The sequence below is a fragment of the Microcaecilia unicolor genome, chromosome 6 (genome assembly GCF_901765095.1).
Source record: "Microcaecilia unicolor chromosome 6, aMicUni1.1, whole genome shotgun sequence".
NCBI lineage: Eukaryota > Metazoa > Chordata > Amphibia > Gymnophiona > Siphonopidae > Microcaecilia > Microcaecilia unicolor.
The window spans coordinates 327,031,595-327,045,512 of record NC_044036.1 but is presented as its reverse complement, the minus strand read 5'-3'; the positions used below and the strand labels follow the sequence as shown (position 1 = coordinate 327,045,512).

At 48.1% G+C, this 13,918-nt stretch overlaps 1 protein-coding gene across 1 annotated transcript in view; it reads left to right on the top strand.

The window, feature by feature from the left end:
• Window positions 1-13,918, top strand: part of CRLF3 (cytokine receptor like factor 3) — a 72,991-nt gene that overhangs the window by 34,342 nt on the left and 24,731 nt on the right. Inside the window, exons 2-3 of the mRNA XM_030208394.1 lie at window positions 8,209-8,416; window positions 11,608-11,689. Coding sequence (XP_030064254.1) covers window positions 8,209-8,416; window positions 11,608-11,689 — 290 coding nt within the window. The remainder of the gene's footprint in view (window positions 1-8,208; window positions 8,417-11,607; window positions 11,690-13,918) is intronic.

Sequence of the window (13,918 nt, the reverse complement as noted above, 5' to 3'; positions counted from 1 at the left end):
CCTTCCCTCCGCCAGGGCCTTAAAAATGGGTCGTGGCTGGGTCTTCCAGCACGACAATGACCCAAAACATACAGCCAAGGCAACAAAGGAGTGGCTCAGGAAGAAGCACATTAGGGTCATGGAGTGGCCTAGCCAGTCACCAGACCTTAATCCCATTGAAAACTTATGGAGGGAGCTGAAGCTGCGAGTTGCCAAGCGACAGCCCAGAACTCTTAATGATTTAGAGATGATCTGCAAAGAGGAGTGGACCAAAATTCCTCCTGACATGTGTGCAAACCTCATCATCAACTACAGAAGACGTCTGACCGCTGTGCTTGCCAACAAGGGTTTTGCCCCCAAGTATTAGGTCTTGTTTGCCAGAGGGATCAAATACTTATTTCCCTCTGCAGAATGCAAATAAATTCATATACTTTCCAAAATGTGATTTTCCGGATTTAATTTGTGATGTGCTATCTCTCACTGTTACCAATAACCTACCCTTCAATTATGGGCTGCTCATGTCTTTGTCAGTGGGCAAACTTACAAAATCAGCAAGGGATCAAATACTTATTTCCCCCACTGTATCTGAGTGGGCAGTACAGGACAGTGACGTCCTGTGGAGCACCTGCCATGGTTACAACCCCAAAGTTTCACGACCCCCCCCCCCCCCCCCAGTTTGGGAAACTGTAATGGAGACAAATCGTTGATGTTCACTTGGAACAGTTGGAGCTGATTAGTGTGAAGGAAGACGTTTCAGGAAATGGTACTGCCCTGCTTCTCTTCATTAGATTAAAAGAGGAGGAGGGGCTGGAAGCTGTGAGAGTGGTTCGGAGGCTCACATTTATGACTTGAAAAGGAAATTTACTTAACTTAACCAGAGAATTTCCTGTGTTGGTTGCAGCCGTTGCTGGTCGAGAGATGAGCATCCTTTCTGGAGTGTGACGACCTTTCATCATTTCCCTTAAGCACATATAAGTTGAAAACACTCCCCTCCAAAAAAAAAAAAAAAAGCCCCAACATTTCCTATGTAGGTTCAGGACTTTTATTGTCACAATTTATCACATGTTTTGTCTCTCATGTGATAAACTGAATTTAGAGCCTGCATAAAGACATTTGTTTAAGGAGTAGTAAGGTATTTTTAGTTGACTAAGTCAGAGGCATATTTTCAAAGCACTTAGCCTTTCAAAGTTCCATAGAAACCTATGGAACTTTGGAAGGCTAAGTGCTTTGAAAATATGCCTCTAACTTAATAATTTTCTTGACAGACTTTTGGATATTAGTCATTTCCCAGGTCAACACACAACAAACATTATGCCTCATTTCTGTACCTGAGTGTAACAGAACGGCGTGTTTGAAACCTGTAAAATTGCCTTTAACTCTTGAAGTGCATTTCTCTAGTTTGGCCAGCAGGTGGGGCATATTTTATGTTAAAGCTGTTATAGAAAAGTACATGCCCTCTTTTAGTTTCACTTAGTGAAGAAGTGAATCTACAGTACTGTGAGCAGTATACTTTTAAAACTTGTTGACTGGGCTCTGATTGGCCTGGAGTTTGAAATTACCCAGCAGTTGTTGCTGGTTGCTGTTTCAGTCTTAGCCCGGGAGAAAAAAAGAGACAGATCTGGGGATAATTGAAGAGCGGAAGACTCGCCCAGAGGTGGTTGTGACCCAGTCGGTGGGAGGAGGGTGCTAGTGTAGAGCACAAGTGGCAGGTGCAGGCTGACCTGAGCTGGGGATAGACGCTCTAAGTGGCCGCAGGGTAACCCCAGGCAGGTTACTAGGTGTTTCGTGACACTGAGCATCATGGCTGTTTGCTCTTACACTCCCATTGTGTATTTTACCTGACAATGGGAGTTTATTTTCTGAAAACTGAGCAATACAATTGTTGCTGTTGGACTAAAAAAACTGATACACCTTTTTCTGTTGATTTCTGTTTCAGTTTAAAGAGAAAATCCATACTTTTGAAAGTAGTTTTTCTAGTTAAATTGTGATCCTGACACACACTGAGCAACAAGTTAATCTGAAATAAACTTTAATCCATGTGTCTGACAATGGTCAGCAGGATGCAGGTGTAATTTATCTGAAGTGGATCTTTTGGTGTAGCTCATTTGAAAGCTGATTGTGTTGAACTTATTTTTCCCCAGTGTGTACAATATTGGTGTAGTTTAAGCAGTGGCGTTCCTGGGGGGGGGGGGGGTCCGCCCCGGGTGCACGCCGCTGGGGGGGGGAGGGGGGGGTGCCACGCGCCTGTCCTCCGTTGGTCCAAGCTTCTTTTCTTCCCCGGAACAGGTTACTTCCTGTTCTGGGGCAGAGAAGAAGCATGGTCCAACGGAGGGCAGGTGCACGCGGCACCCCCCCCCCCCCCCCCAGCGGCGTGCGGGGGTGTCCTTTCATTGGGGGGGGGGCGCTGCACCCGGGGGGCGGGGCGCATCGGCGAGCCGCCCCAGGTGCCATCCCCCCCAGGAATGCCACTGAGTTTAAGTGCAACTGAAACACTGAATCTGTCGCTGAAATTCAACACACAATGTTGGCTGAAACCAAGGCAACATGCCACCCTCCCCCCCCCCCCCAAACAAAAAGCCGCCATCCCTGTGCCTACCTTAGAAGCCCTGGTGGCCTAGCTTTTTTGAAGAGGTGGGTTTTCAATGATTTCCTGAAGTTTAGGTGGTCATGTATTGTTTTCACTGCATACGGGAGTCCACTCCATAGTTGTGCGCTCATGTAGGAGAAGCTAGATGCGTGAGTTGTTTTGTATTTTAGCCCTTTACAGTTTGGGTAATGTAAGTTTAGGTACAATCGTGCTGATCCGAGTCAGTTTCTAGTTGGTAGATCAGTGAGGTCTGTCATGTAACCTGGGGCTATGCCGTCGATGATTTTGTGGACAAAGGTGCAGATTTTGAAGAAGATCCGTTCTTTGATTGGGAGCCAGTGCAGCTTTTCTTGAAAGGGTTTGGCGCTGTCGAATCGTGTTTTACCATATATCAGTCTGGCTGCTGTGTTTTGGGCGGCTTGGAGTTTTTTTTAGTGAGTTCTTTGCAACCCGCATAGATACCGTTGCAGTAGTCTGCGTGGCTTAGGACCGTTGATTGTACTAGTTTACGAAAGGTATCCCTTGGGAAGAAAGGTTTTATTCGTTTGAGTTTCCACATTGAGTAGAACATTTTCTGTATTACCGTTTTTACTTGTGTAGCACATGACTGATCTGGTATGAAAACCTTCTCCTCTACTGCTAATTCCAGACTCCGTACCTTTTATCTCGCTGCACCTCACGCCTGGAATAGACTTCCCGAGCCTGTACGTCTAGCCCCGTCTTTGGCCGTTTTCAAATCCAGGCTAAAAGCCCACCTCTTTAACGCTGCTTTTGACTCCTAACTTGGCACCTAACCTATTCAGGAAATCTAGACTGCCCCAATTTGACTGACTGTACATTTGTCCTTTAGATTGTAAGCTCCTTGAGCAGGGACTGTCCTATGTTAAACTGTACAGCGCTGCGTAACCCTAGTAGCGCTTTAGAAATGTCAAGTAGTAGTAGTAACCACTACTCACTTGCCCTGTACCCTTTTATCCCCACCTCTTTAATTCCCTTAGCTGTTCTGTCTGTTTGTCTGTCCTATTTAGATTGAGAGCTCTTTGAGCAGGGACTGTCTTTCATGTATGGTATACAGCGCTGCGTATGCCTTGTAGCGCTATAGAAGTCAGGGCCGGTCTTAGCAAGTGCGGGGCCCTATGCAGACCAATTTGGTGGGGGCCCATCCTAGCCCCGCCCTGCCATAGCCCCACCCCCACCCGAGCTCCACCCCATTGATAAGATTATTCCATTTTTAGAAAATTTTTTTATTTATGAAATTTCAACTAAAGACAAATGAAGCTAAACTTGTACAAAAAAACTGATTGAAATAATAAGCACAATGCTATCATGAAACCTCCCCTCCCCAGAAATTATTCAGTTCAAGTCCACTACAATTAGTAGTTCCAATTCTCATAACAAAGGAGAATAAAGGAAAAATATTAAGAAAAGATTCAGTACTTTCAAATTCCCCTATTACTCTGTAACCCATCAAACCAGAGAGGCAAGTAGCCAAAAAAAAAGAGGTAAGTGCAAGGTTCCCATTAAAGACAAAACCACAACCACAACACATTTACAGTACCAAATCTATATAAATAAAATCCCCCCTCAGACGTTCTGAAGCTCACTCCATCTGTCCTGAACTCCTGTCCTCCTGGTAGGCTAGGCTATTCTACTACTACTACTACTACTTAACATTTCTAGAGCGCTACTAGGGTTACGCAGCGCTGTACAAATTAACGAATAAGGACGGTCCCTGCTCAGAAGAGCTTACAATCTAAAAGACGAAATGTCAAGTTGGGGTAGATGAGATTTCCTGAGAAGAGATGAAGTGATTAGGTGCCGAAGGCGACATTGAAGAGGTGGGCTTTGAGCAATGATTTGAAGATGGGTAGGGAGGGGGCCCGGCGTATGGGCTCAGGGAGTTTGTTCCAAGCATGGGGTGAGGCGAGGCAGAAAGGGCGAAGCCTAGAGTTGGCGGTGGTTGAGAAGGGTACTGAAAGGAGGGATTTGTCTTGAGAGCGGAGGTTACGGGTAGGGACGTAAGGGGAGATGAGGGTAGAGAGGTAATGAGGGGCTGCAGATCGAGTACATTTGTAGGTGAGTAGGAGAAGCTTGAACTGTATTCGGTATCTGATCGGAAGCCAGTGAAGTGACTTGAGGAGAGGGGTGATATGAGTATATCGGTTAAGGCGGAAGATAAGACGTGCGGCAGAGTTCTGAATGGACTGAAGGGGGGATAGATGGCTAAGTGGGAGGCCGGTGAGGAGTAGGTTGCAGTAGTCAAGACATTTACAGTACCAAATCTACATTTACAACACATTTACAGTACCAAATCTATATAAATAAAATCCCCCCTCAGATGTTCTGAAGCTCACTCCATCTGTCCTGAACTCCTGTCCTCCTGGTAGGCTAGGCTATTCGGACTACTCACCCTCAGTCTCAGCCACGCCCATCTGGGCCGTAGGCCATGTCCCATCTGCACATAAAAAGCACCCTCAGCGTTCTAAAGCACACTCTGAGGCTTCAACAGTTCGTATGTTCGAAGCTCTGTAACCATTTTTAAGCACACTACATCTCTGCCCCGCCCTGACCTATCAGAGAAGGGAGGAGTGTCACAGCTGCACCGCTCTGACCTATCAAAGGGAACTGAAACAGGAAAAGGGAGGAGCGTCACACCGAATAACGGACCTATCAGAGGGAAGTCAAATAGAAGAAGGGAGGAGCGTCAGAGGCCAAGGGGACGCCCGTATCTACATCTCATAGGTTTCCTTGCTTTCATTTCAGTGTATTGCAGCTGCGGCCACTTAGGTAAGTCTAGCAAGCCTGTCAGCTACTGAATACAGAAAGCAAAAGATTAGCATGTGGGAACTTGCTCCATTTTGTTCTCTGGAATGCAGTGATTATTATACAAATGGTCTTGCTTTCATTATTTTGGTAGGGGCTGCCTTCATGACCGTCCACAGTCCCCCCAGTCCTGACACCTGACAGGGGGGACAGGGAAGGACACTCACTGTCTCACATACACACTCGCACACACTCATTCTCACATACACACGCGCACTCTCACAGACACACTCACACCCACTGTCTGTTACACACACACACTTGCACATTCTCACTCTCACACAGTCACTCTCACAGACACTCTCTCAAACATACACACTCCGCGCAAAACCTTGCTAGCGCCCGTTTCATTTCAGCCAGAAACGGACCTTTTTTACTAGTGTTTCCATAAATCAGCTATATTACAGATAGGAGGCAGCGGGAGGCAGCAGAGCGAATCGGCGCGAGCGGGATCATGATTGTTATATAGACCTTCAAAACAAGGGCCATAGCTGACAGCTGAAATCTTTGAGGTTTACCAATGTGAAAATCACATTCACCTAGCGTAGCTGGAGTTTGGTGGATTAAAGGCATCTCAATTTTAATAACATTAGTTTTCCGACAGGACTCCAAGTGTTGGTTTTATAAGCCCCATACAACAAACAGTCCACGATTTTTCACCACAGTTTAATAACAGTATACTTCATATGTAATACAATACATTTCACAATATTAAAAAAAAAACCCTCTGATTTCTATCAAAATTTTTACTCTGCTTCCTCTTACCGGAGTGGTACACCACACAGCACTTTGCCTTTAAATAAACTGTTGCTTTCTTTCACAAAAACTCAAAGCAGTTATTACAATCGCACAAGCAAAAAACATTTTCTATTGTTAGTTGTCTTGTGACTTAGAAACTTGCCACCAACAAAAATCTGGTTCCATGCTAGATTTTTTTTTTTTTTTTTTTGTTACATTTGTACCCCGCGCTTTCCCACTCATGGCAGGCTCAATGCAGTGGGCAATTGAGGGTTAAGTGACTTGCCCAGAGTCACAAGGAGCTGCCTGTGCCGGGAATCCAACTCAGTTCCTCAGTTTCCCAGGACCAAAGTCCACCACCCTAACCACTAGGCCACCCCTCCACTGTTGCTACTATTTGAGATTCTACATGGAATGTTGCTATTCCACTAGCAACATTCCATGTAGAAGTCGGCCCTTGCAGATCACCAATGTGGCCGCGCAGGCTTCTGCTTCTGTGAGTCTGTACGTGCAGGACGTCAGACTCATAGAAACTGAAGCCTGCGCAGCCTTCTACATGGAATGTTGCTAGTGGAATAGCAACATTCCATGTAGAATCTCCAATAGTAGCAACATTCCATGTAGAATCTCCAATAGTATCTATTTTATTTTTGTTACATTGTACCCTGCGCTTTCCCACTCATGGCAGGCTCAATGCGGCTTACATGGGGCAATGGAGGGTTAAGTGACTTGCCCAGAGTCACAAGGAGCCGCCTGTGCCGGGAATCGAACTCAGTTCCTCAGTTCCCCAGGACCAAAGTCCACCACCCTAACCACTAGGCCACTCCTTAACTTGGTTTGGTTTTTTATTTTAAATAAATAAATAAATAATCACTGTCTTGAACCTCTTTATGCATTAAAAAGTTTGGTTTAGAGGCCAGCCCAGACAGTTGATCTGCTATGTAGAAGACCTGGGTTTGACTCCAGAGACCAGAGCTAAGCTTCTAACACACCTAAGCACGCAGGGTTCCAGAAGGAACTTGATGTCTCAACCAAAAGTCTAGCAACTAGCATCATCAATCGTTCATACCTTCCTTGCCCGAATCACTGGGCAGACTTGCTCCAGGCGGCGGCGGTGGGTCTGGTCAGTGGGTGTGGGTTGCTCCACTTGAGACTTTCTTTAGTTCTTCTTGACTAGTCGCACTTGCACTTCGGCACAGACATCACTTCAAGACTCACCAGCGAATCGACGATGGCTCACCGAGGCTCCGAGTCCGACCGCCATGCTCCAGCTCCTTTTGACCTTTTCCGTTTCCCTTCCCGCTCAGTGACTGTCTCCCGCCCTCCCTCGCGGAAACAGGAAATACCATCAGAAGGAGGCAGGACGTTGAGCGGGAAGGCGGAAGGGAAAAGCTGGGGTGAGCCGTTCATTGTGCCTGCTGTGCTGCAACTGTCTGTCTGCGTCGGGGCGGGGCCGTTGAGTTCTGCACTTCTGTTGCGTTGTGCTGCGGCTGGGACTGTCTGGGAGGTGGGAGCTGACGGCGGGCTGAGCGGGGGGGGGGGGCTGTGTGGGCACGGTGGCGGCGGGAGGCAGCGGAGCGAATTGGCATGAGCAGGAAGATCACGGTTGATGATGTGATGATGATGCCGCATCATGCATGCGGTCGGAGCAAGGGCGAGGCGGAGTTGAGGCGCACCGCGCGGGGCCCTATGTGGCCGCCTCGGTCGCCTCTGCCTAAGACCTGCCCTGATAGAAGTGATTAGTAGTAGTAGTAGTAGTAGTTATAAAATGTGTCTCTCTAACCTGCAGTTGATGGTGACAAGATGACTTTCTGATCTTGGGACAAGGAGGACTTTGTAAGGGGTGTAAAATGTATAAGTCATGCCATTGGGTAAAACATACTTACTGGTGTACTTGGCGCTGTGTTTTGACAGCTGCTGTTTCTAATAACGGTATATGAAATGATAAATAAACTGTATCTGTAAACTATGATTTGTTGATGTAGTGTGGTGGTGTAACTGCATTGCTCTCAATGGTTACTTATATCTATTTTTTGTTTTGTTTTCTGCTTGTGGGTGAACCTCTGTTCGTTCTCTTGTAGATCAGAGAGAGCGCTGCCCAGAGCAGGCATGTGGTGCAGCAGCACTTCTGTCATCTGAAGGGGGCGCTGCTGAAGCTGCTGGACGAGCGCTTGGCTTCCCTGCTGCAGCAGGTGGACTCCATCGAACAGGAGAACATTAAACCGCTGGACGATTGCCAGAAGCTGATAGAACATGGAGTCAGCACGGCGGAAGACCTCGTTCGTGAAGGTGGGACGGGAGACAGAGAGTAATGGCGATTAAGAATCACAAGGCTTGCTTGATTGCTGCTTTATTTAATTCAGGGGCACTTTTACCAAGCCTTGGTAGGCAGTGGCGATCCTAGCCTGCATGACACTCGGGGCGGATCGCCGATGCGCCCCCCCCCCCCGGGGTGCAGCGCGGCACCCCCCCCTGGTGCACGCCGCTGGGGGGGGGGGGTGCTGCGGCGCGTGCCTGTCAGCTGAGTTCACTAACTTCGCAGCAGCTCCCTCTGTTCCTGGGCAGAGGGAGCTGCAGTGAAGTTAGCGAAGTTATCGAACTCAGCTGACAGGTGCGCGCAGCGGCACCCCCCAGCGGCACCGCCCCCCCTTGGTACGCCACTGTTGGTAGGCTCTACGCACGTGCAGCACGCACCCAAATGAGACTACCGCCAGGCCGGCACACCCCCGGTGGTAATTTCAGATTTGGTGCGCGCCCATAACACCTGGATGAATTATTTATTTATTTACTGCCACATGCGTCATTTCCAGTGGTAATCAGCGTGTAGCGCTTGGGCCCTTACCGCTTAGATCAATGGATGGCGTTAAGGGCTCAGGATGGTTTTAGACGCGCGCTAGTTTCAGTTTTACCGCATTCCCTTTTCCCTTCACATTACAAAACCCTCGGGGTTTTTTGCAGATGCTGTAAAAACTGGCCTTGCGCGTGCCTACTAACGCAGGCCACTTTTTACCGCGGCTTAGTAAAAGGGCCCCTCAGTATGATAACACACCTTTCTCATAGCTTCGCAAAGAGAGGTACATACATAAAGTACTGTACATCAGCATCACGTAAGATTCTTTAACTTTGGAAACAAATGAAAAGATGGATCAGCTAAGTACAGTGGGAGATCAGAGCATCGATTCTGTCAGGGCCGGTCTTAGCAAGTGCGGGGCCCTATGCAGACCAATTTGACGGGGCCCCACCCTAGCTCCGCCCCCACCCTAGCTCCACACCCACCCTAACTCCAGAGCCGGCCACCCCTCCCTCCAAGCTCCAAGGCCCCCAGCTCCAGGGCTTGTCGATCCTGCACAGTCAATGCCAACTGAAAACCATGTCTTTTTCACAAACACAGATACACCCTAATCCACTATAGAATAAGTAGTAATATTTAAACTTTCTATTTAGACAAAAATTAAACTGAACCCCCAAGATGCCAGATTCTGCATACAATGCAACACCACAGAAACAGAAAATGTCCCCTAGTACTGTGCAAAATATAAAAACAACAGATGTAAATTTGAAAAAAAACTAACAAATACCAATCACCACTTTACAAATTAACAAATAGAAACAAAACAAATATAGAAAATAAAATAATACCATTTTATTGGACTAATACATTTAGCTTTCAGAGGCCAAAACCTCCGTCCTCAGGTCAACAGTATAGAGCTGTTACAGTATCCTATCCTGACCTGAGGAAGGGGGCTTTGTTCTCCGAAAGTTTGTCAAAATGTATTAAAATTAGTCCAATAAAAAGATTACCTTGTTTGCATGTTCTATTATAAACATTTATTAACATAGCTACAATACTATATCCTAAAGCAAAAAAAGAAAAATATATATTTTATTTACAGTTTGTCGTCTCTGGTTTCTGCTTTCCTCATCTTCTTTTCACTGTCTTCCTTCCATCCAGCATCTGTCTTCGCCCTCTCTCTGCCATCCAGTGTCTGCCCTCTCTGCTGTCCCCTCCATCCAATGTCTGCCCTCTCTCCCTGCCCCTTTCGTGCACATCTGCCCTCTATCTCTGCCCCTTCCATTCACTGTCTGCCCTTTCTATCCCTTCCATCCACTGTCTGCCCTTTCTCTCTGCCCCTTCAATCCACCATTTGCCCTCCCTCTCCCATCCATCCGGGTCTGCCCTCCCTCTCGCTCCCCCTTCCATCCAGGATCTGCCCCTCTCTCTGCCCCTTTTTTTCAGCCCCCAGTTCCATCCCCACTATCCCACCAGTCCCCCGTTTCAGCCCCAGCCCTTTTCTCTCACCAGTCCCAAGCTTCAGCCCCAGCCACTTCTCCCTATCTCCTTTTCAGCCCCCAGTACCCACAGTTTCAGCCCCTGCCCCTTTTCAGCCTCCAGTCCCAGTACTAGCCCCCTTATCCCACCTACCCTCCTTTTCAGCCCCCAGTTCCAGCCCCCTTCATCCAAATGCCTTGTATTAGAGCCCCCCTTTTCAGCCCAGAACCATTCTCCCACCTGACCCACGCATGCCCTATTTTCCCACCAGCCCCATGCATGGCCCCCATTTCCCATATGGCCCCTTCTCAAACCCCAGTTCCAGCCCCCTTCTCCCATCTGAGAACCCCCATCCCACACCCTTCTCCCATCTGAGTCCCCCTTCCCCCCTCCCCCCATCTGAGAACCCCCACCCTGCAACCTTCTCCCATCTGAGTCCCCCTTAGCCCTCCCCCCATCTGAGAACCCCCACCCTGCAACCTTCTCCCATCTGAGTCCCCCTTACCCCCTTCCCCCAACTGAGAACCCCCATCCCACACCCTTCTCCCATCTGTCCCCCTTACCCCCTCCCCCCAACTGAGAACCCCCATCCCACACCCTTCTCCCATCTGAGTCCCCCCCCCGACCCGACCCACCTACCAACTCCTGCTGCACCCACTAACTTTTTAAAAAAAATTGAGAATTGCTGAGTAGCAGGCAGCGCCTCGCGTCTGCCCTGCTAGTAAAAATCTCCTGCACGTCGTCGGGCCGGCCTTCCCGCATTAAGTCCCGCCCTCCTCTGAGGTAATAGGCTCTTCCTGCATTAAGTCCCACCCTCCTCTGAGGTAATAGCCTATTACCTCAGAGGAGGGCGGGACTTAATGCGGGAAGGCCGGCCCGACGACGTGCAGGAGATTTTTACTAGCAAGGCAGACGCGAGGCGCTGCCTGCTACTCGGCGCTTCTCAAATTTTTTACGGAACAGCAATCGATCGTCGGGGGGGAGCGGCGGGCAGGGCGACCCCAGGCGCACCGCGCGGGGCCCCCTTGAGCGCGGGGCCCTATGCGGCTGCCTCGGTCGCCTCGCCCTAAGACCGGCCCTGGATTCTGTGAATTCCAGTAACGGGGTGATCTGCCTGTTGCTTTGGGCTGGGTATGAGCATGTTGCTGTGTTTTGGGGGATGAGCTGGGCATTTCTAGCAGGTGATGTACCTCTTTCTGTGTGATTACAGGAGAGATTGCCATAGGTGGTGGAGAAGAGAATGAGAAGCTCTGCAGCTTTACTAAGAAGGCCCTGCACATTCAGCTGGACAGGTCAGAGCCTGCAGATGCTGCTGGTTTGTAATTTAAAAGCATAAGAACATAACATCACACACGAACCTCCAAACAACAAATCTCGCAGCCTTCGAGCTTCGTTGTTTGGAGGTTCGTGTGTGATGTTATACACATCATAGGAAACTGACTGAAAAACACATCGTTCTAGGAAAGCATACTGTATCAAAAATTTACTTCGACCCCTGATGCAGGCCGGTAAGGCCGAAACACGACTTGTGTCGGGTCGTTATTTTATCGCATTGAATAAAGACCTTGTTTCAGAACACCATCTGAGAGAGGTTTTTTTGGATCCACTTTTCTTGGCATTCACTTTTTGGTGGAGAGTGGTCACCTTCTGTTGATGTTGGCTTAGAACATAAGAATAGCCATACTGGGTCAGACCGATGGTCCGTCCAGCGCAGTGTCCAGGACTGACATTGACTGCTCCTGTTTGAAAAAAAAATTACGTTCTTATTGCATAAGTGATTTCATATTATGATGCTGTAGACTGTTCCTCACTTAGAGTATTATGAACTTCACAAGTAATAAACTGTTTAAATAATGTTTTCACATACCCACAACCATAAACACCCCAGGACACACCCTCCCTACCTCAGACAGCCTAAAAATACTCGGCGTCACAATCCACCGCAACCTTACCCTTGAGATCCAAGTAAACTCCGTAATAAAGAAAATGTTCTATTCAATGTGGAAACTTAAATGAGTAAAACCTTTCTTCCCCGAGAGAAATCTTCCGAAACCTAATACAGTCAATGGTCCTAAGCTATGCAGATTACTGCAACAGAATTTAATCGGGATGCAAAGAACAACTCACAAAAAATACTCCAAACCGCCCAAAACACAGCAGCCAGACTGATATTTGGTAAAACACGATTCGAAAGTGCAAAACCCCTCCGAGAAAAGCTGCACTGGCTCCCAATCAAAGAACGGATCTTCTTCAAAATCTGCACCTTGGTCCACAAAAGTATCTACGGTGTAGTCCCAGGCTATATGATAGACCTCATAGACCTACCAACCAGAAACAGAATCGGATCATCACGATCATACCTAAACCTACGTTACCCGAATTGCAAAGGTCTTAAATACAAAACCACTTACGCATCCTGCTTCTCCTACATAAGCGCACAACTATGGAATGGACTCCCAAAAGCTGTGAAAACAATCCACAACCATCTAAACTTCAGGAAATCACTAAAAACCAACCTCTTCAAAAAAAGCTTACCCCACTGGCCCACCGTAATTCCCCACACCCAGCAACCGATCTTCACTAAGGATCCTCAGGAGCTTAGTCAAGATCGGGAGGCGGGGCTGGTGGTTGGGAGGCGGGGATAGGGCTGGGCAGACTTATACGGTCTGTGCCAGAGCCGGTGGTGGGAAGCGGGACTGGTGGTTGGGAGGCGGGGATAGTGCTGGACAGACTTGTACGGTCTGTGCCAGAGCCGGTGGTTGGGAGGTGGGGCTGGTGATTGGGAGGCGGGGATAGTGCGGGGCAGACTTATACGGTCTGTGCCCTGAAGAGCACAGGTACAAATCAAAGTAGGGTATACACAAAAAGCAGCAAATATGAGTTATCTTGTTGGGCAGACTGGATGGGACCATGCAGGTCTTTTTCTGCCGTCATCTACTATGTTACTATGTAACACCACATAACTAATGATCGTACTGGACAATATACAATCTTCATTCCCTCCGACCATCATGGTGCCTGATTCACACCAATCTCATTCGACCACAATATAACCTTGTATTTGTTATCAACCGAAATGGCGAATGCCTTCTCGGTACTATGTAAGCCACATTGAGCCTGCAAATAGGTGGGAAAATGTGGGGTACAAATGTAACAAATAAATAAAAACCATGACCGAGTTGAATATCAAGTGTGATGGAACTGATCAATGTGTTCTGTCAAGTACTTGTGGCCTGCATTGGCCACTGTTGGTCCATCCAGCCCAGTGTCCACTGAGCAGGACACTGGGCTGGATGGACCAACAGTGGCCAATGCAGGCCACAAGTACTTGACAGAACACATTGATCAGTTCCATCACACTTGATATTCAACTCGGTCATGGTTTTTATTTATTTGTTACATTTGTACCCCACATTTTCCCACCTATTTGCAGGCTCAATGTGGCTTACATAGTACCGAGAAGGCATTCGCTCAGTGCCGTAGCGAGGGCGGGTCGCCGCTGCGCACCCCCCCCCCCCCCC